Source organism: Leptinotarsa decemlineata, unplaced genomic scaffold (assembly GCF_025532065.1).
Source record: "Leptinotarsa decemlineata unplaced genomic scaffold, Ldec_3_MD MMD2_tig00005009_RagTag_RagTag, whole genome shotgun sequence".
Taxonomy (NCBI): Eukaryota; Metazoa; Arthropoda; class Insecta; order Coleoptera; family Chrysomelidae; genus Leptinotarsa; species Leptinotarsa decemlineata.
In genome coordinates, this window is record NW_027412615.1 from 260,559 (window position 1) to 284,945 (window position 24,387).

The following is a 24,387-nucleotide window of genomic DNA, read 5'->3' on the forward strand; positions in this document are numbered from 1 at the left end:
GTATCCTTCTAAAATATTAGATGAAGCCTGATCAATTAGGAGGTACGGGTATATGTATATAATTATGTATAATGTGCAGAGTTCACGAGGTCTATAGGATTCCCGCAATATTTCGTGCATTATACAAAGCCCAAAGCAAAAGGTAACGAGTTATTTTGTGTTTGTCTACAGTTTGTCTACAGAAATGGAAGAATTTATCGATTTTGAAAGTTCTGGTTCAGAATACATTCCTCGATCAACTTCGTACAGCTCCAGTTGCAATTATATTAATAGTTCGGGTGAAACTTCAGATGCCAGAACTAGCTTTGAAGTAAGTATAAGTGTATCTTCCATGTTTACGTCAGATTAGGAAAAACTAAAAAACAGAAAAAACGGCAAAAAATCAAAAAATCTGAGTGAAGCTTTTCTCAATAATATCAAATGATTAGTAAAATATGTAATTCATTGGTTAATAAAATTCAAAATAATGAACATCAAACTATAACAATGAGAGTTATTTCTTTAGTTGACAACATATTTACATGTTAGTAGGCTTGAAGGTTATATTTTTTCAATTCAAACTTGGAAAGTTTTTATGATATTTTGCTTAATGAACAAGTATCCGAGTTTTCTAAAAAATTTCAACATTATAACTTATCGACAAATATTCAAAGTTTCTTATTTTACGTTATTTTTTTTTTTACTTTTTCTTACTGTTTTCATTAATTCACCTTGAATTTGAGATGAGCTGACCTACATATGAAAAATTTTAATTAAGATCATAAGTCATCTTTCGGTACTATTTTTCAAATTTAAATTGTTTTCTGCTTTTTATTAATATATGTACAGAGTCCACCGCGATGACAGTTGGTTAATCGTGTTTTGAGAAATAATTAGATTCATATCCTGAAAATTTGCAAATATAGGTTTTTTAATAGCGTATACGCAGAACATGCAACAAGTAAGAAGAACATGGATAGAAAAGTTTCACAAACACCCTAAATGCCGATTAAATCAGTCGTTCTGTAAAAAATGATTTGATGAAGAGACTTAATAAATACCTGGAAAATAATGGAAATGTCTTCGAACAAATTTTGAAATAGTTTTTATATTTTGTGTCAAGAGGGAGTGCAACATTTTTGAATTTAGGATTGCTCATGAAACTTTTAGATTAAACATTTTTCAATAATCCAGCTTTAATTATCTCTGAGAATTATCGTTATTGTGAAATTCAAATTTATACTTTCATTCAGAATTATAAAATCACGGATTTGGCAGCTTATATAGAGGGTGACATCATAAACCCAAAATCAACCAGTAATGTAATGTCATTTCAATCACAACTAACAACACTACCACCTTCGAAAGACCCACCACCTGGAGTGCAACCTTCGATCGAATCACTCCTGGTAGAACCAACTTCGGTGGTACTAACTCCAATATTGGCAAGTATTTTTTCAATTTATGTAGATATATGTATATTATCTTGATTCAGTAACAGTACTAAGTGAAAATGTTGATAGCAGGCTAACACACGGTCGTCTATTTCACTGATACTGAAGATCATTCACAGAAGATCGTCGTTGACGGGATGTCACCATGAATATATCGATATTTATTGATATCTTGAATTTATTTTTTGTAGGGCTCATTTTTCTTCAAATGGTTCAGTTGTTTCTTAGAATTCATTACACTCAAAATCTGTTGATTTTTTTCACACAATCATTCAATGCCTGCAATAATTAATCAACCAAGTACCTTATTTCAATAGAATATCACATATATATTCATGAAGAATCAAGAAAACTTGAAAACTGCCCTTATAATGTTTATATGTTACTAACATTTATTACAGTAAGCCCCAAACGTAATGGCAAGCCCGTTCTCATGCGCACAAACTCATTTTCAGTATAACCCCCACTACAACCCTTGTAAAACATACAAATGCTCTGTACAGAGGCTTATCATTACTTGTCCTCCAATGCTGTTGGCGTTTGGCATTGTCTGAATAATTTGTGTTGTTTCTGAAAAAAATTTGTCATCGCCTAACAATCATCAGGAGTGTATCATTATATAACATTTTACTGAACTGTACTACTACCTATAATACTAAATGAAATATGAAAAGAAATCACGGAAAAGTCATGTTCCATTTTCCATTTGCTATCCTTATTAATACTAATTATAGGTACGACACTGGCTGGCAAGGGGCTTATCGTAAGTTAGTTGGGTGAGTCTATACCTGCGCGATTGCCCGCCATCACGTTTGGCGCTTGCTATAGTTCCATGCTGAAAAGTATTTGGTCAAATATAATGAAAATTGCTATAAATCGTGGTTTATAAATATTTCCCACTTGTTTTCATAAATAACATCTAAATTAAATTTCATTCAATAGATCGTGTTTGTTTTTTCATTCAATAATACTCAATTCCAACTCACCATACGATCTGTACTTTTCAAAATTAAATGGAAATTACAGTATTTGTGAATCACACTTCTTGTATTTCTCACTCGTTACTTTAAATTTAGGATAGTAAATCATACTATGAAAAAAAGAGATCGGCTAGAGAGAGATCTACAATCTGCCCTATATGTTATGAGGATGTCCCAACTCACTTTCCAAGACATCTTCTAAGACGACATAAAAATAATGAAGAAGTCATTGCAATACAAAATTTGAAACCAGGAAGTAAAGAAAGGCTAGCTCTCGTAAGGTCGTTGCGAAAACAGGGGTATTTTTATATGAATACTGAAAAAAACGTTCTTCAACCAGTGAGGTCTTCAAAAAATCCAAACACTGAATATTTTGCTTGTACCTACTGCTTGGGTCATTACTCAAAAAAACTTTTATACAAGCATGTTAAGGTATGCGATAATAAGCCAAGTGATGTGGTGAATGCTGGCAAAAACTGTTTAAGTCGTTCACAAACTCTTACGGCAACTGCAATGTCAAAAAATCATGAATTCTTGAAATCATCAAGAATAAAAGATGAAATCTTCATTATAATGCGTCCTGATGATATAAGTCTAGTAGCTAAAAACGATCCATTAATATGTTTATATGGGGAAGCCCTATTGAATAAGCATAAAAGAAAACAAATAGCAATTGTTATTTCAAACAAAATGAGAGAGATGGGTAGACTACTCATTGCCTTGAAAATGATAAAAATTGACAGTATCGGTTTGTTTGATACACTGAAACCCGAAAATTTTCAGTCATTTGTATCAGCTACAAAGGTGATTAGTGGCTATAAGCCGAATGACAAAAGTTTTGTTGCACCGTCGCTTGCCATGCATATGGGAACGAATCTGAAGTTTGTATGCAATATAGCGCTAAAAATAGTTCTGGAAAACAGAAAAATTCCTAAAATTCAATGGACTGATAGACAACAGAAAAAAACTAATTGAAGGACATTGGTGTAATGAGATATCGAGTCTGGCACTTAAAGCCCTGAAGGAGAAACATTGGGAAAAGCCAATTCAATTACCATTAAACAGTGACATTCAATTAATCAACAAGTATATTAACCAACATGCAGAAGACGCTTATATTGAACTTACTCACAGTCGAAATGTTGTGAATAATTTCAAAAAATTGACTGAGTGTGTTTTTGCAGAAACGATAATGTTCAATCGAAAACGTATTGGAGAAATCCAATACTTGACTATACAGACTTACAATCTAAATACGGATACTATTAATCAAGAGTCTTTCATGGATTCCCTCACCAAAGTGGAACAATTGATAAGCAAACGATTCAAGAGAGTTGTTGCTGGTGGAAAAGGATCCAAACCGGTTCCTATATTGTTCGCAAGGAAACTTCAAAAATATATTGATTGTATTTTGAGCTTTAGGAGGGAATTTGATATTGTACCAGAAACAAATCCATATCTTTTTGCGAATCCTGCTTCTGTGGATCGCTGGATGTCAGGAGCCAGTATCTTGAGGAAATTTGCACAAAAATCTGGCGCAAAAGAGCCATCCCTTCTGACGTCCACGAAATTCAGGAAACATATAGCCACTACCCTTCAATTAATGAGTATGGAAGAAAACGAAATGGAACAAATTGCGACATTTATGGGTCATACCAAAAAGACCCATCTAGAATTTTATAGGTATGATGTGAAATTTTCAAATCACATTTTATTTTTATTATAACATTATGAGATTTTTCAGGCTTCCCCAAGATATATATCAAACTGCAAAAGTAGCTAAAATTCTCCTTCTTCTGGAAAAAGGCAAAGGCAAAGAATTCAAAGGAAGAAGTTTAAATGATATTGAACTAGATTCTGATGTGTATTATACTACCGACTCGGAAAGAGAAAAGGAAGAGAGTGATAATGTTCTTTCAGAAAAAATATTGAATAAAATTACCAAGAGGACAAGACGAAATCATAATTCTAGTGAGGGTGACATGGTTAACAATAATGGTATGCGTTTTTATCATTTATCATGGTTCAACATCATTTTTTCATAATTTTTATAGTGCAAAAAAATATAAAACTTCAGCCATTACAATCTGAATGTAATTCCAATGATAGTTCGGACGAAGAGCAATGCGCAGTTTCCAGAAAGAAGTGTATGTAACTTTAATTAACCGATACATTTAATCATTAATATCTATACATTTTCAGTGAAAAAGGCAGTAGCCGGAAGAAGAACGAAATGGAGTGAAAGAGAGAAAAAAATTGTTATGGAATATTTCAAAGAGCATGTAAGGAATAAAAAAGCACCAAAAAAACATGAATGCACTGAATTCCTTTCTGAAAATAAGAATATATTCACAGACAAAAACTGGGTGCAAATCAAAACATTCGTTTATAATTGCTACCGCACAAAGAAATAGAATATTTCAGTTTTTATACAGTTTACTTTAATATTTTATTTTTTTTATATATTTTTGCATTTCATATACACTCCAACATTTTTAATTTTATGTTTAATGTTATTCAACTGTTTCACGGTTAATAAACAACATTTTCCAAGATTGTGTTTCATTATTTTCCATAATTTATCTTAAATTTGAATATTTCACAACATATAATTAAAGACTTCTGATGCACTGTTTGGAACCTTTGGTGTAGTAATGAATATTAGTGGAGTTTTTTCCCCAACACCAAATCGTTATTTTTAACACCTCGACACGTGTTTCGATCATCAAGTGATCATCTTCAAAAAGGAAGATTAAAACTGAGTTTTAATCTTCGAGTCTTTTGAAAAATAATTTTTGGGAGATGAATCAAAAACTATAATAATACAATTCATCATAATGAAAATAAACCACAAGAAAAATACTTTTGTATAATATGGTTACACCCTACCGACAGATATTGGCAAAATGGTAAAAAAAATTTTTTTTGTCAAATTGTCTTCAAAAATTGAACTCAAATAAACACAAAAAGTATGTTTCCTCAACTGTGTGCAAATAAAATTCCTTGAATGAATGCAAGTTGCAGATTGTCAAAGATATAAAAACTCCCAATTTTCCAAATTGAGAACAGGAATTACTTTTACTCAGCTACAAGGTAAACATACTTCATACTTCAATCAAAGTGTTAATTTTTTATCCTGAAGAAGGCAAAACGTACGGCAAATGAAAGTATTTTTAGTTTGCCTTAAAATAAATCATATGGAAGTTTCCTATCATACCTATGAATCAAAGATATAATTTGATCTGAGATAATATGTACTTTATCTGAGGAGTACCGTCGAAACCCTTGACTAATTTGACAATTTACCTCTTCCCATCGACCGTCAACAATAAACTTTAAATCTCCTATTTCAAATATTATATCCACTTTTGTCATACCTACGACCAAATATCTTGGCAACACCGTAGGGGCTTGGTTATATCTTCAAAATATATACTTATATACAATGGGGCTTTGTATAAGCGAATGAATATCAATGGATTCGTAATATACGTAGAATATATTCAACGAATATATTTCTTATATACACCCGCCAACCTTCCTCTCAACCCGGGCTTCGACTGACCCTCGGCATATAGCGGGCTTGGTATCATGCGTCAGATGCGTATATATATATATATATATATATATATATATATATATATATATATATATATATATATATATATATATATATATATATATATATATATATATATATTCGATGATGTAGCCTGCGATGGCTAGCAGAAAATTCGTGAATATTATTCGATGGGTCGCCATAAGTGCATTGATGCCATATTTTTGTGTTAGACGTATTCCAAGATACCCAAGCAACTGATACGTGACAATTGCGACATGACGCAAGACGGAATGGATTTGAAACATGTATTCGACGAACACATCTCTCCCGACATGTCTTCCGATGGATTCAAGAGAATGTGTGCCGAATGTTGGCGCGACAAGTATGGAACTTTCATCATTGTCAAGGAATGCCATTTGAATGAGGGACGATATCAAAAAGGTTGTGATATGTACATAAGTGTGCGTGAATAGAGATGGAAAAGTTATTCGTCGATATGAAACCGCTCAGTAAAGAAGTCGATGTTGTGCGCAAGAACAAAATTAACGAAATTTCGAAAAATATAAGACAAAAATATCTAGCTTTCGAATTGGGAAAGTCTGAAGAGGATGAATCATTGCAAAAGTGTTTTCAACCTATATCGAAGCTCTAAAGGATATAGCTGAAATCTCCAAAAAATCGGTAGGCCATTTGAGATGACGTGACGGTGTCAAAAAGAAGGAAATGAAGACGGAACTATTTGATCAATTTCGAGCATTTTAAGAGACACAATTTTTACCACTCGAAAATGTTGCTGAAACGACGGGAAAGGATGACGATGAGGTTTTTGACGAGTCACCATCGTTACCACAACCATCAATGGAAAATATTTCATAGGAGAGTATGATGGAATATCCGAAGCAATATCTGCCTATATCATACAAATATGTCATGAAATACTGGGCTAAAGACAATTCAATCGATACAATAAATGGACCAGTTTATGACAAGTCCTCTTCGAAATGGATCCTTGGCAGAAAGTGCATTGACTCTGATAAACGTGGTAATATTTCAACTGAAGGACTCGCATTCGAAGGCTATATAATTTAATCTTTCGCGATGAACCTGAAGACAATAATAAAGAGGATAAAGTCTTTTACAAACGTTTGTTGGAAGCAACACAAGCCAACCTGAATGCCAGAGGATCCATGAAGGGAACACAAAAATGGAAATGGTCAGATATAATAAGGCCCATGTTTCGTACTCGAACACTTGGTAAGGGTTACCGTAATATAGTGAGCAATGATGTAGTTGATTCCAGCATTCTACAAACGAATGTCATCAACACTCATCGTTGGCCATTTTTGTCACTTCAATCGCAACGAAAGAAACGTATTTTTCAAACCATTATTTCGTGCGGAAACACATATGATTTACATTGTAACATGCTACGAAAACAAATGCAAAATTGACACGAAAATCTCGTCAAAAAAATTTCAAAAATTTTATGCGATAAAACGTTAATTTCCGTCACAAAAAACGTATTGATGATTCAACAAAAATTCAATGCGTTGAAACGACCATATCTCGGTCGCTTCGAAAAAACGCATATTATTAGAATCTTATCGACGTGTGTCACATTTCCGTCATGACTATCGACAAGTTTGGATACAGCTCCGATATAGAGCGAAAGCAATCTGCAATATCAAATGTAAATGAAAATGTAGCACAAATGCGAGAGCAAGTCGATCAATGACATTCAAGGGAAGAATGTGAACAATAGATTCGACATTAAATTTCAAACACTCAATGCCAATTCCATTCAAATGGTACAAACAAAAATGGTACGCAATAACGAGGAGGTGGCGCGTTACCAAAAATTCAATCAGCAATATGTAAGTGATATTGAAAATATTCAAGCAGATTTGCTGGAGAAAGTAACAGAAATCACCGATTTGGTTCATTCGCACAACGAAACTTTGAAAATTGAACTGAACGACATGATGGATCATTTTCAAAGTGGTATTTCCAAACAAATTTCCAAAATAAATTCGGATTTAGCGAAGGTACAATCTGATATCAAGAAAGTCAAAAAAATGCAGTTTTTTCCATCATCATAATAGAATAACAAGATTCAAATTGTCGGCCATCAGTCGTCACATGGCTTCCCTAAGACAAGATTCAACTTGTCCGTGAACTGCATAAATCAGTTAGAAAAAATTTTCCTCTACGCCGTACCATTATCAAGGGACTGGATGATTTATGGCAGATGAACTGAGATGAGATCCTACGCTTACGAAAATCAAAACTTCAAACTCATTCTCATCGTCATAGATTGTTTTTCGAAATTCGTGTGAACTCGACCACTGAAATCGAAAACGGGAGAAGAAATCACCAAAAATTTCAGATATTTTGAAACATACGAAACGTTGTCAAAAAAACTCACAAACCGATCAAGGGACAGAATTTTACAACAATAAATTTCAAACTTCGATGAAAAAACATGAAATGAATCACTAAAATATTTACAGCATCACGAAGACTTCTATGGCTGAACGTACCATTAGGACGTTGAAAGAAAGACTTATGAAATACTATAGTTTTAACGGCACCTACAAATGGTTGAATGTTTCGCCTGAAATATCGAAATCCTACAATGATACGCGACATTTAAAAACAGGCATAGAACTATCGAACATCAACAAAGCCAACGAAAAACAAATTCTTAAATCAACATACACCCACCTGAAAACAGCCGGACCGAGAGAATTCAAGGTCGGCGATGTTGTGCGAATCAGTAAGACAAAACACGTTTTCGAAAAAGGTTACACGTCCAATTGGACTACGGAATTATTCAAAATTATCAGTCAACATCACCAACCCCGTCATTTTCATGCTAGAAGATATGCAAGGTGCACCTATCAAAGGTGCTTTCTATGGGTTAGAATTGCAAAAAAGTTCAAATCCCGATTTATATCTCGTGGAGAAAGTGTTGAGGAAAAAAGGCAAAAAATTGTACGTTGAAAAGCTGGGTTTAGATAACAAACACAACAGTTGGATCGAGAATGTCGATTTTGTATAGAATCTTATGAAAAACAAGCACATTGACATTGTATTGGGAAGGCCTTCTGTGGAGAAATTGTGTTCAACGAATACAACATGTGAAATAGACCACGTGATCTGAAGGTATAAAAGCGCATGCAAACACAGATGGATATTCAGTTTGAAAAATGTCTCTCGATAGTGGTTGCGGTAGTGAAGTTGAAGTAATGTGTGATAGTGATGGTGAAGATTATAACGGAACTCTGGGTGCAATAGACAGAGCGTTGAGGCAGTACGAAATGGCCGCTCGAAACGAACATCAATTGCTATTGATGACATTCCCCATGTCATTCTATCAAATTCGATGTGATCTAAGTCCATCCAGAGATTTCAGCCCATGCATCATATTGAAGCAACAATTCTCCATTCGTTCCATCAATTTAACAACTTATGAATGGGCAAGCCTCATTTCTGCAACAAGTAAAGAAAAAGTTTTTTGATCCACAAATCAATGGGTATGTAGATGAATATGATCCAATCACAACACGTTGCGGGGACTACATATACATCACACAGTACATCGAAAGTGATACCAAACAAGTTTCCGTTTCCAAGGATACAATAAACGTGGAGCTGTTTCAATAAGATGTAAACGATGTTCTGAACACTGTCTGATCGTATTGCTTTGCTGGATGCTATAAACTTTTGTGATTATTATCGAGGTGTTTTTCATATTATTCAATCATGGTTACGTGAAAATAAAACTAATTAAAGTTTGGAAAAAATTATAGAAGGTTTTTGTCAGGCCTCATCTTCAGATAGTCTGTATGCTAATGCTTTACGTGAATATTCATTTTGTTATAAATAAAAACCAGTGTATGATTTATGTAATGGATGAGCAAATTGAATATTTACCTTTTTTGTAATAAATATTGTAATAAAACACACAGAAAAAATATTTGTTTTTTGTCCTTCATTCAAAATCCCCCTGCCTCCAAAATACAACAATAAAAAAAGAAATATTTGAATTATAAAAAACGTGACATTTGAATTATATAAAAAAAAGATTTGTTGATATACAGTAAAAAATAATGTTTTCTGTTTGCAGATTATAGCAAGTTGATAAAGCTTTCCCCAAAAATCAATGTATATTTTTTGAATTTTCTTGTCAATTGTAGAGAGTATGGTGGAAATGCAATGAAGATGAAAAAAAAACCTATATTAAACTATAATGACCCTTCCAAGGTAATGTATCGGATGATTGAAGATAAGATGTACTAAGAGCCACTTTCGTTGGCTCTATACTGAAAACGTTATGAGCAAATGATCTTATTGTGCATTGCGTAATATTCTCTTGCTTGAAATTTTTTAAGCAATCCACGTTATCTTCAAAGCTCAATTTATTTTTAACTATATCATAATTCACATCCTTTGCCGTTTTAACGACTTTACCTCCCTGCACTTTGTATGTGTACATTTTGGAACGTAGTCCTGCAAAGTGTGAAATAATTTTGCCGTTTGCTTCATCTTTCATAAGTCCAGGTACTTTTTTATTCACGAGTGGTATTTCATAAATGTTATCTTCTGCATAATCAAATGTGTCAAATTTTTCAAGGTGATTGCCGATAATTTCTTTGTACGCATCGTCACATAACAATTCATAAACAAAAGAATCAGTATCGGTTTACAATAACATGTATTTTTTTCACACCCAAAGTGGGCAACATAAAGTCATAATGAAATTGAAACATGCAAGTTTTTGACAAATCCAAAATTTCCATTCCCACATAGATCGGTTTATTGAATACAAGTTCGGCTTTTTTCAATTCAATAGTCATCAAGGCGGCATCGTAAACTGTATGATTATGAAATCGTGGGCTTGCTATCAAATTTTTAGCTGCATAACGGCCTCGTAAAAAGACACTAATTTCACTATCCGATGTAGTCGAATGTTTTTCATCGTTTTTCCAAAGATCGCATTATTGGCCAACGTGAACTGATTTTTTTCAAAAGACGTAGTGGCTGCAGTCTTCAAACGAGTATTGAATTCGATGTAGGGTCGCAGCCATGCAAACTGCTTGAATTTCAACACTTTATGGATTTTCGTCAATTTCAAATCATGGTCGAGAGCCTGTTTTGAATTTCTATAGTGTAAAGTATATTCGGTTATGTTATGAAAGGTTGGCATCGATGTTTTCAATTTTGGATTTGGTAGTGCTCGATGGTCGGGACAAAATGGAAAATCTTTGTGTGAATTGTAAAGCTCATCGGGGTACTCCAAATCAACTCGTAAAATATAACCTTCAGGATTGTCAACGGGAATTTGAGTGACATCAATATTCGTATCTACCCATTCAAAACCACCATATATTAGGCGTTCCGACGTTGCCTATCCATATGAATTATTCATATCGAAATACGATATAAATTTAGATGGATTCGTTGGATCATATGCTGGCATATACTTGTTGTTACCTTCTGAATATCTATCAAAACAATCTGAAATTCCACCTCTTAAACCTTTTTTCACAAACAAAACCATATCGACATCTTTTAAAATTTGCAATTTACACTCCGTATATCTCAACATACAATCCCACGTGTACCCTGGCATAGTATAATACCACGCAGGGTCCAGCCCATATGTTTTCAAATCAATTTCGCGAAAGTTTTCAAAAAGGTCTGCCAAAAGCAATATATCGGTTCGTATGTATAAATCACTGTATTCACCCAAAGTTTTGATATTGAATTGATGCCAAATACGTTGAGCATGAGCATACTTTTCATCATCAATTTCACAATCGTGAAATCGAGTTTATTATAAAAAGGTTTTATGGATGGTAATTCAGTGTCGGGGATTTTTTCTACATTGTCGACATAATCGTATGGAAATATGCCTTTTCTTGTAAGAAGCTCGAATTTTTCATCGTCTAATTCTGGAAATTTTTTTCGCAATATTTTCAAATTCTTAACATCTAGTGTGGAAACCAGCTCATTGAGATCGGCTCCCATGAAACGATACGAATCTATAAATCTGAATTCAATGCTAGTTTAATGATCATACTGGGTGAATGAAATGTAGTTCTCTTTGTTAATGGGAAGTATGCTCACATGTCCCCTTTTTGCTATATCTCTTATAATGAAATTTCTATCATATCTACTTGAATTGCGGAATGTAATCGGTACGATGAAAAGCTTTCTGAGTGACAAATTACTAGCTTGATGACTCCATTCCCAAAACAACCCTGAAAAGTGACAATGGTCCCTGACGATGATGTCTTTTTCGGCAAAAGGTTTCTCACATATATGACATACCTTGGCAGTGACAATATCAGAAGCACATATCATTGCTTCGATATTCCTAATTTTTGATTCAACGAATTTTGCAATGCTAGCCATTTCATCGTTAAACCATTGTATGCAATCGTCACCCCGATGACTGTTAAATTTATATAAAGTGTCGTCAAAAGAGCCACACTGAACGCCTTATGTTTTTAACATTTTTTACATCGAGCTGAAATTTTTTCCTCACATTTTTCCAACAGTGACTCGAAATCGGCATATACTAAGAACGGACATTTTTGCTTTCGAACATAATTTCGAAATTATATATCTTAGAATTTTGGAAAAGAAATTTTACATTCATTCACTTTTTTGCACCAAACAACATGATCGCTCAATTTCTGCTCACTATGGAAATAGTTCAAGCATCTATCACAAAAATACTTTTTCTGGTCAGAGATATAGGATAATTCAGGAGAATCCGCAAAAGTCTCCGTGGTACAGATATGAAATTAATAGAAACTTCATCAAATCAATCTGCAGAATGCGAACTAGACACGCAATGTACCCAGAATATAAATTCAGAACAGGATTAGCCGAAAATCCAAATTGCTCATGTGGAAAAATTGGTACGTTAGATCATCCAATTTTAGAATGTATCGAAAATAAAGAACATATTGATAACCTATACGAAATACTGGAAAGTGAAAATATGATATTCCCAATAAGATTGAAATCAATAGAAAAAATACAAATCTTTCTGAAATTCTATTCGAATATATCAAAAAAGTTAATTTAGAATTATAATTTTACTTTTCAGTGAGTATGTATTCTCTGTATATTGTAGAATAAAACTAACAGGACTACCAGCTAGCTTATAAGTCGCGTTCTGTCACGAAATTGATGAAAAAATAAAAAAGATAAAAGTTATAAAAAACGGAAATGAAAACAAATATTGAAAAATGAATGAAATAGTAAGAGAAAAATAAAAAATTGAAAAGAAAAAGAAACACAACTCATCAGTACTAACTAAATACTAACCTTCAGAAATAAATAAGAATGTATTATAAATTTATAAAATATCAAAATATTGTAGAAATTTCACATGTTAAAATAGACTGGCAAATTGGTTATACCAACGCCATTTGAACTCATCACACACGCACACACAACTTGACGTATGATTTCATTAGGATCCTGATTGCAAATTCCATAAATCAGACTATTTATATCAGTGTAGAGAATTACACAATTATCTACGAAACGATGGCGCATATAGCCATAACGAAAATGGTATATGGTAGTCTTGGCCAAGTATAAGATAGCTTGTTCAACCTCAACATCAGGAAACTCTGTCGAATATGATGCTAACATATCCAGAAACGAATTCATGAAGCAGAATGAATCAATGAATCGAAACTGCACTGGAGTATCATCCACATGTTTCGTAAAGGAGATGTACTTTTCTTCAGTGATGGGTAGCTGGTCAATCGTACCCCATTCTAGATGCAATATCTGAGATGATGAAATTTGCATCATAGCTAGTCAAATTGTGGAATACTACGGGAGATACATGACCATCTTTGTAGTTTATATCACAACCTTCCTGCGTGGAGCCACGATAATTATCACATGGTATGAGATGGTTATGGTCGCGAACTTTCTTGTCTTCGAGAGTGGAGGACTCTTTGCAGATGTGGCAGTATGTAGCTTTTTGAAACTCAACTTCTTGCTCTGCTGTCATATCGCTGTCATATGGACACCAAAACACTGTAGTCATATCTTCAGTTAGTTGATTCATCCCATCAACGAACCATTGCATACGATCTTCTCCACGATATGCCTTATAGAAGGATAGAGTGTCATCGTATGAGCACTTCAAGTAGTAACCTATAGCTGCCGGAATATGATGTTGAAGTTTTATAGGATAATCAGTAGGCTCCAGAATGGATTCTAAGTCGGCGTATATGACGAATGGAGCCTTTTCTTCATTTTTATGTTTTTTGAACTTGAGAATATTTTTACCCTCGTCAGTCATCTTGATGGCTGTTTCATTGATTCTCTGGCAATCCTCACTATGTTCCTGTAATGTTTCTTGGTATCGAAAGTACTGTAAGTGCGATTACAAAAGTACTTTTGACCATGTGCTTTACTCAACTGTTTCGATAAGAGCCTTGATAAGTTCTTTATCCATACGTGATAAAGTGATAGCGGAGTGGAGTTTCACATTCATCATAATCATCTTGAATCAGCAGTAAGTCCATATGTTTATTATTCTCACCCTTTATGAGATATATATATAGGTGTGGTAATGAACGTTTTACATTTCTTCTGAAGGATGTAAATATTGATGGAAATATCATTCAGTTTTTCAAATTCTGGAATCTGCTTGAAAGTCATCGGCCACTATACGCCCTCCAATTTCAGGACGCTGGAATAATGAGGGAAGAATGATGTTCTATATGGGTGATTAATATAGTCAGCAGAATATAGAGCTGAAGTTTCACGAAGAATAAGGAAGGCGATAAAAACCGCTTGATCACTGGGTGAGAAGCAGTATTTGCAAGCCTGTTATCGTAATATCAAAAGTCTAAGGAGTCAGTTCAAAGTGATATGAAAGAAGGGGGCGAGACAGGCATCACGACCTGAGGGTGCTAGGGAGCGGGTTCATAGGGATGATTTCGAGTCAACTTTCAACTCAAGAATAAATCCAATCTCAAACATAAGGACCCCCCAGATTTTATAAATAACTGCAAGGCTCTCTTCAAGCGGAGAATTCTGTATGCTCTGAAGAAATATGAATCTATCAAGGTAAATACTACCTTCTGCGGAGAATTTGAGATAGTGAAAGGAGACAGAGTACCGGGGGAGTACAAGTACTTCACTACTACGAACTCTCCCATATATAGAGACACCGACCTCAACGATTGGTTCGATGAGAAAGTTACAACACCAATACTCAGAGAGCTTGAGGAGTTTCAAGAAAGGGACAGCGGCTGGGTGCTGAAGAAGATCTCAAACTTGGGTATATCAATGAGTTCACACCGCAACTGGCGTCCTAATTCATAGATTTTCCACCTGAAATTTCACGGAAAAAAGCTTGCGTTAATAGTAAGAAGTACGGTGAGGCCTGCTTTGTGTGGGCGATGACTTCAGCTCTATATCCTGCTGACTATATATATATATATATATATATATATATATATATATATATATATATACCGGGTGTCCCACATTTTATGTGACAGGCAATATCTGGTTTGCTGAAGGAGATACACAAAAATGTTTCATACAAAAGTTTTAGGAGTTCATGAGAGCAATATTGTGATATAATTTTCAAATATACAGGGTGTTTGGTGTAGGTGCTACAGACCAAGATTCCATTTTTTTAAATAGAACGCCCTGTATATCATTACATATTCAGATGCTACGTTAAATTCTGATATCATTTCATGTTTGGTTTTTGAAATTCGGTTACGGCGTTGTTGAGTTATTGCTTAAAATGTAAAGTCTTGAGAACGACTATTATTTTTAAAAATATCTCATACAATTATTCTCTCTGCATCAGATCACATGAAAATTAGTCAAAATTTTGGGTGTTGTGGAATTCAGTCAGGAATCATTTTGAATATGAAACAATTGCGAAATTGAAAGAGGTGTATTCGAAAACAAATCTTTAATTAATAACAATGTAAATAATATAACTTGATAAATCATTTCATAAGAATGGTAGGTACCTAGAAATAAGTCATAAAAATTGTTCAAAGTGATGCCCATTAGATATTATACAGGCTTCGAAACGTCGAATCACTTCTCTCGTACAAGTCGCTCTTATAATATCAGGCGTAATATCACTGCACGCTAGTCGAATTTTCATTTTCAGATTATCCACATTCAAAGGGAGAGTAGTGAAAACAATATCTTTTAAATAACCCCATAGGAAAAAATCAAGCGATGATAAATCTGGGGAACGAGCCGGCCACCGAATTGGACCCTTATTACCAATCCATCTATTTGGGTACGTTCTATCCAGATATTCAGTAACAACCTGTGAATTGTGAGGAGGAGCACCATCTTGTTGCCACCAAATTCCTTGTCGTTCTGCTATGGGAATATCTTCCATCAACTGGATCAAATCATTTTCTAGAAAATGTAAATATCGCAATCCATTGAGATTTTCATTGAAAAAGTAAGGTCCTATGATGCGGCCATTGAACAATCCACACCATACATTAATACCCCAAGTAGTTTGAAAATTACTTTCGCGGACCCAGTGGGGATTTTCTTGAGACCAATAGTGACTGTTATGTCGATTCACAACTCCATTATTGTGGAATCGCGATTCATCGCTCCACAAAATTTGACTGAATATGTTAGGACTTTCATGTAATATTACCTGAAAACAAGCAATGAATTCAAGTCGTCGTTCAAAGTCCATGGGTTTCAAACCTTGTACCAACTGAATTTTGAATGGTGGTATTTATTTTCTTTCAGAATTCTCTGTACATTAGATTTACTCACACCGACTTCTTCTGCAAGAGTACGGATAGAAACATGTGGATGAATAATAATATAAGCCAACACATTGATCTCTAAATCTTCAGTTCTAACAGATCTCGTATGATGACGATGCTTTATAGTAGAAGGAAATGACCCAGTTCGCAATTTTTCTACAACTCTCGAAAAAGTAATTCGTGACGGAATGAGTCTGTCTGGAAAACGTTCTTGGTATAGACGTTGTGCTTGACGGCAGTTTTTCTGACATTCCCAAAAAATTAATAACATATCAATGCAATCACTTGGACTAAACGCGAAAGGCATACTGGAGTTTTCGCACAAAGAACACAGTTACTGTTTTGCAAAGAATCACTGAATCGAACTGACAAGTAGATACAATTCAACAACATTTGTTACTATGGCATCAACAAGCATAAGCTACATGATGAAATTGTGCAATATAAAGCAATTCACCAATTCACCCTCAAGTTAGTCACATTCTCAAGAATTTCAATATTATATTCAACTGATATCGATATCGTATCGTAGAGGTGAGAATAATGGTTTGTATTCAGTAGTAGTCTAGTTCAATTTAATAAAAGATACCTATAGACTGGATTCGTGTACGAGTAAATAAGTTTTTTTGAAACTTTATATTTAAGGAAAAGTGCAATAACTCAACAACTCCGTAACCGAATTTCAAAAACCAAACATGAAATGATATCAGAATTTAACGTAGCATCTGAATATGTAATGATATACAGGGCGTTCTATTTGAAAAAATGGAATTTTGGTCTATAGCACCTACACTAAACACCCTGTATATTTGAAAATTATATAAAAATATAGCTCTCATGAACTCCTAAAACTTTTGTATGAAACATTTTTGTGTATCTCCTTCAACAAACCAGATATTGCCTGTCACATAAAATGTGGGACACTCGGTATATCACCTATATGGAACATCATCCTACCTTCATTATTCCAGCGTCCTGAAATTGAAGGGCATAAAGTGGCTGATGACTTTCAAGCAGATTCCGTAATTTGAAAAACTGAATGATATTTCCATCAATGTGTACATCCTTCAGAAGGAATGTGAAACGTTCATTACCCTACCTTCATACCTCAAGATAATTATGATGAATGAGAAACTCCAGTCACCTATCACTACGAATGGATAAAGAACTCATCAAGGCTCTTATCGAAACAACTGAGTGAAGCACAAGGTCGAAAATACTTTTGTGGTCGCTGCCCACAGTACTTTCGATACCAAGAAACATTACAGAATCATTCTGAAGATTTCCAAAGAATCAATGAAACAGCCATCAATATGCCTGAGGAGGATAAAGACATTCTTGAGTTCAAAATCCATGAAAATAAAGAAAGGTTCCATTCATAGTATGCGCCGATTTGGAATCCATTCTGAAGCTTACTGATGATCCGATCATTATTAGCGAATATTCAACTTAGTGCCCTTCTGACAGTTGTGCCATTTTTGTTTCTAAAAATTCATTCATCACACATTTTCTACCACGCTACCACCTTCCACGCTGAGCGCGTCACTTTCAAAGTTTTAATGTTTTATCACTATAATTATTATTATTATTATTCGACCCTCATCCTCCAGTTCACTTTTATCTAACACAATCAGTCGACCGATATTTGATTCCTCCATTCTTATTGGTTGACCGACACCACTCTGTGAAAGAAGTTAGGCTGAGTGTTCTCCAAGGTTCCGTTCAGGAATCTGAAAATTCTCAAAATGAATCTTCATGCGACAGAGCATGGACTTCAGTCATTTCCTGATGATGCTTACTTGATTAGCGAAACGCGTTAAGTATTGAATGACTGTCATATTGAAACACGAAAACGACTACGACAATAACGATGGAACGATAACAAATAAACGCATGCAAAACGATTGAAACGCACGCAAAATGGTCGGAACGCACGCAAAATGGTCGAAAACGCACGCAAAATGGTCGAAGCCCACGTAAAAGGTCGAATACTTCACTTTCCCCATTTTCGAATATTACCTCCCCAATACGCAACTCCTCGACACCTTTGTTCCCATCTTCTCCTTCTCCTGATGATGCTAACTTGGTTAATAAACGATGATCGGTTAAATGCTATATTTTGAAACGCCCTGTCATATTTTCCTTGAATCTGATTCATTACTCATCATTATTACGTCGATTACGTCACATGTGTCTCTCACTCTTACACACACATACACACCTTTATATGAAATATTAATTCTTTCCCAAATCTAAGTCTATTTTCCTATCTCCTACAAGGAAATGATGATTGCAATTTCGTTAACATTCTACGGAAATCAAAAAATGCGGTCAAGTATATTGAATGAGACAATTTCAGTCCCGACGATACAATCGCTATGAATACCAACCATTGGCAATTACTTTCAATATCTTACGTTGGTGTCGAGGCTGAGAACAATGTCTACCAAGCCGACGTCCTGGGTTCAAATCTCATACAGATGAACTTCTGATTGGTCGACTAGGTAATGACGAAAAGTGGAAGAGTGGGCTCTGACAGTTCAAAGCCCCATTCACACAGAATGGACGTCTGGCAGAGATGACGCGCTGATCTTTGTCCCTTCTGTGTGAACGGGTCCTGAGATCCAAAAAACTACAGAATGAGCCTGCTCAAATTTGCACGTGTTTTTCCATAAGGAATGGCTTAGAACGCCTATAGCTATATTACTCATATCTATCAATTGCTTTAAAAAACATTGAATATCCAGTATTATTCGTTTCGCCTAAATATTCTTCTATATCCTTTGAAATGTTTGGTGAACTGTTCACTAGATTTTTAGCATGACATCTTCAAATTATTTGAACTTACATTTTTTGGATACACCTTTTGTGTACTTTTTTCCCTGAAAGAGTCGACCCTCAATTTTGGAACGGGCACACTTGCAGACCGGTTTTGGGCTCGTTAGCCACTCTTCAGTGCAAGATAGTGACCATCATCGACCTAAAGTCAATGATATTCCCTAATAGAAAATCGAGTATTTCATTCCTCGTCTCAAGTTGGTGCAAACATCAAAAATGTCACTCTATCTAGTGGACGAGGTACTAACCAACTGCATACTCGAAATTTGCCCGATTCTTCTGAATAAGGAGAAAAAAACTTTTTTATTTATTGAAGACAGGCAGTAAACAAATAGAAAGAAATGAACTTCAAATATTCAAGCCCATCTCGGATATACCTACACAGTAGGTTGAATGGACTGACGCCTATTAGAAAACAACTACTCCACTAACTAATACCACGAAAGGCGTTGGATTATATCCGACAGGCGTTAGTGCTTAAATTTTCACCATTGATTTTAGGTCGATAATGGTCATTATCCTGCACTGACGAGTAGCTAAGGAGCCCGAAACCGGTCTGCAAGTGTGCACATTCCAAAATTGAGGGTCGACTCTTTCAGTTGTATTGCATATGCAGGAAATTTTCTGTGAAGATTCTTGAACTGAAGCCTGTCGGATATAATCCAACGACGTTCGTGATATCAGCCAGTGGAGTAGTTGTTTTCTGATAGGCGTCAGTCCATTCAACCTACTGTGTAGGTATATCCAAAATGGGCTTGAACATTTAAAGTTCATTTCTTTAGATTTCTTAATTGCCTGTCTTCAAGCATAGCCCACTGACTAATAAGAAAATAGTTATGGATTCACATATGGATCAAAAGCACCTCCAGGTTCTGGTGCAGATGTTTTCAGTCGTAGACTCAGGACATAGGTATCAATCTGCCTTGGGACCTATGCGACTATATTTCAAGCGAAAATATATGCTGCTGAATTGTGTGAGGAGAAATTGGCAGAGTCCAACCTCATACACAAGTCAAAAAAAAAATCGTGGGTGCCAATGACAGGTTCTGTCGTTGGCATCACTTCAAGCTTCGCCATATATTGAACACCTGAATGGCAAGAAGACTCATGAATGGACTTATGACAAAGTCAATCAGGATTCGATCACTCAAAGTCATTCATTCACCTTTCGAAGCTTGATACCAAACATTTGTTGGACTACAATAGGGATGAACTACGATGTGCTGTCGTCTGCAAAGGAATATATTGCATTCTTGGTGTTTTCCAATAAGTCGTTGATGGACAATGAAAAGAGGATTGGAGACAATATGGATCCATGATTAACACCAGCGTTGATGGTAAAAGTATTCGAGAGACATCCATCGACGGCCACTTTCAGGAAACTTTCTTTCATGAAGCTGAAGAACCATACACAACAATGATCCGACAAGCCACAGCATTGAAGTTTGTCCAGCAATTGAAATTTCAATGTGAAAAGTGAGAAATATTTTATCGAACCGTTAAAAATAAGCTGACCCCATTGGTTACGTAGAGATAAGCAAAGATTTCATCTCCTAAATATCACAGACATTGACTCGTTTGAACATCTGATTTCAAGTCGGAAACCGGAGATTTATCGTGGCCTACAAGGCTAGTGTTTTTATACTCTGGTCTATCGTGGTCGTTTAATTGGTATGAAAATATTACGAATGGTGTATAACCATTTCAGGAACATACAGTGTGGTCCAACGAAAACTTAACACCTCGATTTTCCGGCGTTAACATGAAAATGTGGAAAATCGCTCGAACCCGTCAATTGCTGATTCGAGGGGGAACAACTTTTCCGCTGTTTTCATCCCCGTGACTTCAACCCCCTAACGGGGGTGAGCACAACCCCTTGATTTTGAATAGGGATGAGGGGTGTTGAGATACCTCATTTTGAAGATCTTATCGTGTACTATCTGCCCGTAAAATTTCACTTCAAAATATCCATCGATAATGAAATAACAGCGAAAATAGTGAAAGAGGCAATATGGAATTTATCTCGAGAATATTATTCGTATCCGACGCATTTCAAAGGTATTGAGTGGTTAATTTTTTGTCCAAAAAAGTAGACGGACCTTGTTTTTGTACCTTAGTCTATCGTGAATTGTTAAGAACGGTACAAGTGTGTACAAGCGATTGTAAATTTGTAGTGGAATTAAAATGGTGTATTCCGTAGAAGAAAGGGTGGAAATGATAAAATTATTTTTCCGAAATAACGACTCTGCGCGCACAACAGCGGCTTTATTTAACGAACGACATCCTGGAAAAAATGTATCCGCTGCTTACGTTGTGCAACTGGTTGCCAAATTTGACGCTACTGGGTCAGTTGGAAACAAAAAGAGGGTGCATGAAAGAGACGAAGCGAGGGACGTGGCTGTCTTAGGTCATATAGCAATGGATCCGACCGTTAGTACTAGGAAATTGTCCGAGGTATCTGGTGTTTCACGCACAACAATCATGAGAATCCTGAAACAACATAAATTCCATCCGTATAAGATACGATTGGTTCAGGAACTGAATGAGGATGATCCCGATCGCCGACTCCAGTTCTGTGAAGTGATCAGTGAAATAATTAACTGCAATCAAAACTACATGTTCGATATCTGTTTTTCGGACGAGTGTTCATTTTACCTTAACGGCATTGTAAACCGGCATAACTGTCGGTATTGGTCAGATGAAAATCCACGATTATTTCGTGAGGTGTATACACAGCGCCCCCAAAAATTAAATGTTTGGGCGGGTATTTATGGAAATCACATAATCGGCCTTTTTTTTCTACCCGGTAATCTCACAGGCCAACTTTATCTCGATCTATTGGAGAACGCTATTTATCCAGCCCTCGTGCAAGTATTGGAGAATGCAGAAGACCATCAAACGATCATTTTCCAACAAGATGGCGCACCACCTCACTTTGTTCAACCGGTGCGTCAGTTTTTAGATGACAATTTTCCTCACGCCTGGATTGGAAGAAGGGGACATATTGAGTGGCCACCCAGATCACCGGATCTGGCTCCACTGGACTTTTTTCTATGGGGTCACCTGAAATCCAAGATTTACGCTACCCAGCCTGAGTCACTGGATGATTTGCGAACTCGGATCATTAATGAATGCCGTCAAATTACACCAGACATCTTGAGTAATGTACGTGAACGTTTTCAGCAAAACTTATATTACTGCATGGAAGTGGATGGTGCCCATTTCGAACATTTAATAAAGTAATCACAAAAGTACGTACTCTTCCACTCTTTTACCTGTCATGTCGTTATCGATGGATATTTTGGAGCGAAATTTTACGGTCAGATAGTACACGATAAGATCTTCAAAATGAGGTATCTCAACACCCCTCATCCCTATTCAAAATCAAGGGGTTGTGCTCACCCCCGTTAGGGGGTTGAAGTCACGGGGATGAAAACAGTGGAACAGTTGTTCCCCCTCGAATCAGAAATTGACGGGTTCGAGCGATTTTCCACATTTTCATGTTAACGCCGGAAACTCGAGGTGTTAAGTTTTCGTTGGACCACACTGTATGTGGTATTGACAAATACCAAATACAAAAACTTGAGACAACGTGTTCATTTCTTTTTCAAAGCATTCAATTTCAAGTCCAATATTGAAGAGATGGAGAAAGTGCATGAAATTCAAAAAACCTGTAGAAAAATTGATTCGAAGTATTTCGAAGTCTGAATCTTACCCGTAATTTAACTACGAACACGTTATGTGAGAATAAGTGAGGACATTACTGTTGCATGTTATCCGTAATCACTTCGGCACTCCTAACCATCACAAGCCGAGTCATCAATTTTGGGTATTTAGTAATCGGATCAAAGGATTCTTACGTAACGTATAGAGGAAAGTTGGAACAAGTATATATGTATCACATATTTTTGCCAAGAGAAAGCGGTATTGTAACGAAAAGTGTTATGAACCGAAAAACCAGATATCAAAACTCGTCTATTGATTTGAAAACCTAAATGTGAGCCGGGAAAAACCATAAGGGTAAATTTGGATTAAAAAATTTTTTCGGTTCTCACAGGACTCCCCACGAAATCCAAAGAGTATTTGATACCTGAAACTGGAAATCGAGTTGTTTAAAGGAGTACCGGCGGCACGGTACTGAAGAATAACTACTATTCTGACGAGTTGTAAGGCCGAAATTCCAAAATTTTGAGTTTGAAGTCTCAATTTTGAAATGATCAGATTGAAGTTGAAAATTCGAGTTTGAATCCCTAATTCCTAGATTGTGGTCGTCATTTTGGAATTATTGTCAAAATTTTGAGTTTCAAAGTCGTATTTTTCAAAAAACCAGTAATAAAAATATTTGGCCCTCCTACGCTTCCTTACTTCATTCCTCATATAACCAATATTTCATAACATCGTCACATGTTCGTATTATGTTATGGTGTTTTTGGGAAAACAATTATTCAGATAGGATACATAAACCAAAAAAGACAAAAGTAATGAATTCTGATCTTAGTATGAAAAAAATCCTAGTTTATGATAACTTTACTGAGGTGGAATATGACATAAATTGCATTACAGTTGGTTCGTGAAAAAATAATGAAATTATATGAAGTGATACAAGCAAAATGAAATTAAAAATGATTCAATTGATTTGTTAATTAAAAAAATATATTGAAATTGACGAACTGGAAAATTGATTTTGGTTTAATTCAAATACTGTTATCCTGTCTTTTCATCCTTTTATATAATTATGGGAGATGTAATTTTCAATA

The 24,387-nt window shown here is 35.3% G+C and overlaps 1 protein-coding gene and 1 long non-coding RNA gene across 2 annotated transcripts in view; both read left to right on the plus strand.

The window, feature by feature from the left end:
• The window catches only part of LOC141484237 (uncharacterized), a 697,804-nt gene that overhangs the window by 146,265 nt on the left and 527,152 nt on the right, over positions 1-24,387 (plus strand). The window lies entirely within an intron of this gene.
• Positions 188-6,074, plus strand: LOC141484239 (uncharacterized). Its single transcript, XM_074179321.1, has 5 exons — positions 188-310; positions 3,598-4,096; positions 4,158-4,411; positions 4,468-4,560; positions 4,616-6,074. The coding sequence occupies exons 2-5, from the start codon at positions 3,606-3,608 to the stop codon at positions 4,825-4,827; spliced, it is 1,050 nt and encodes a 349-aa protein (XP_074035422.1). The 5' UTR covers positions 188-310; positions 3,598-3,605; the 3' UTR covers positions 4,828-6,074.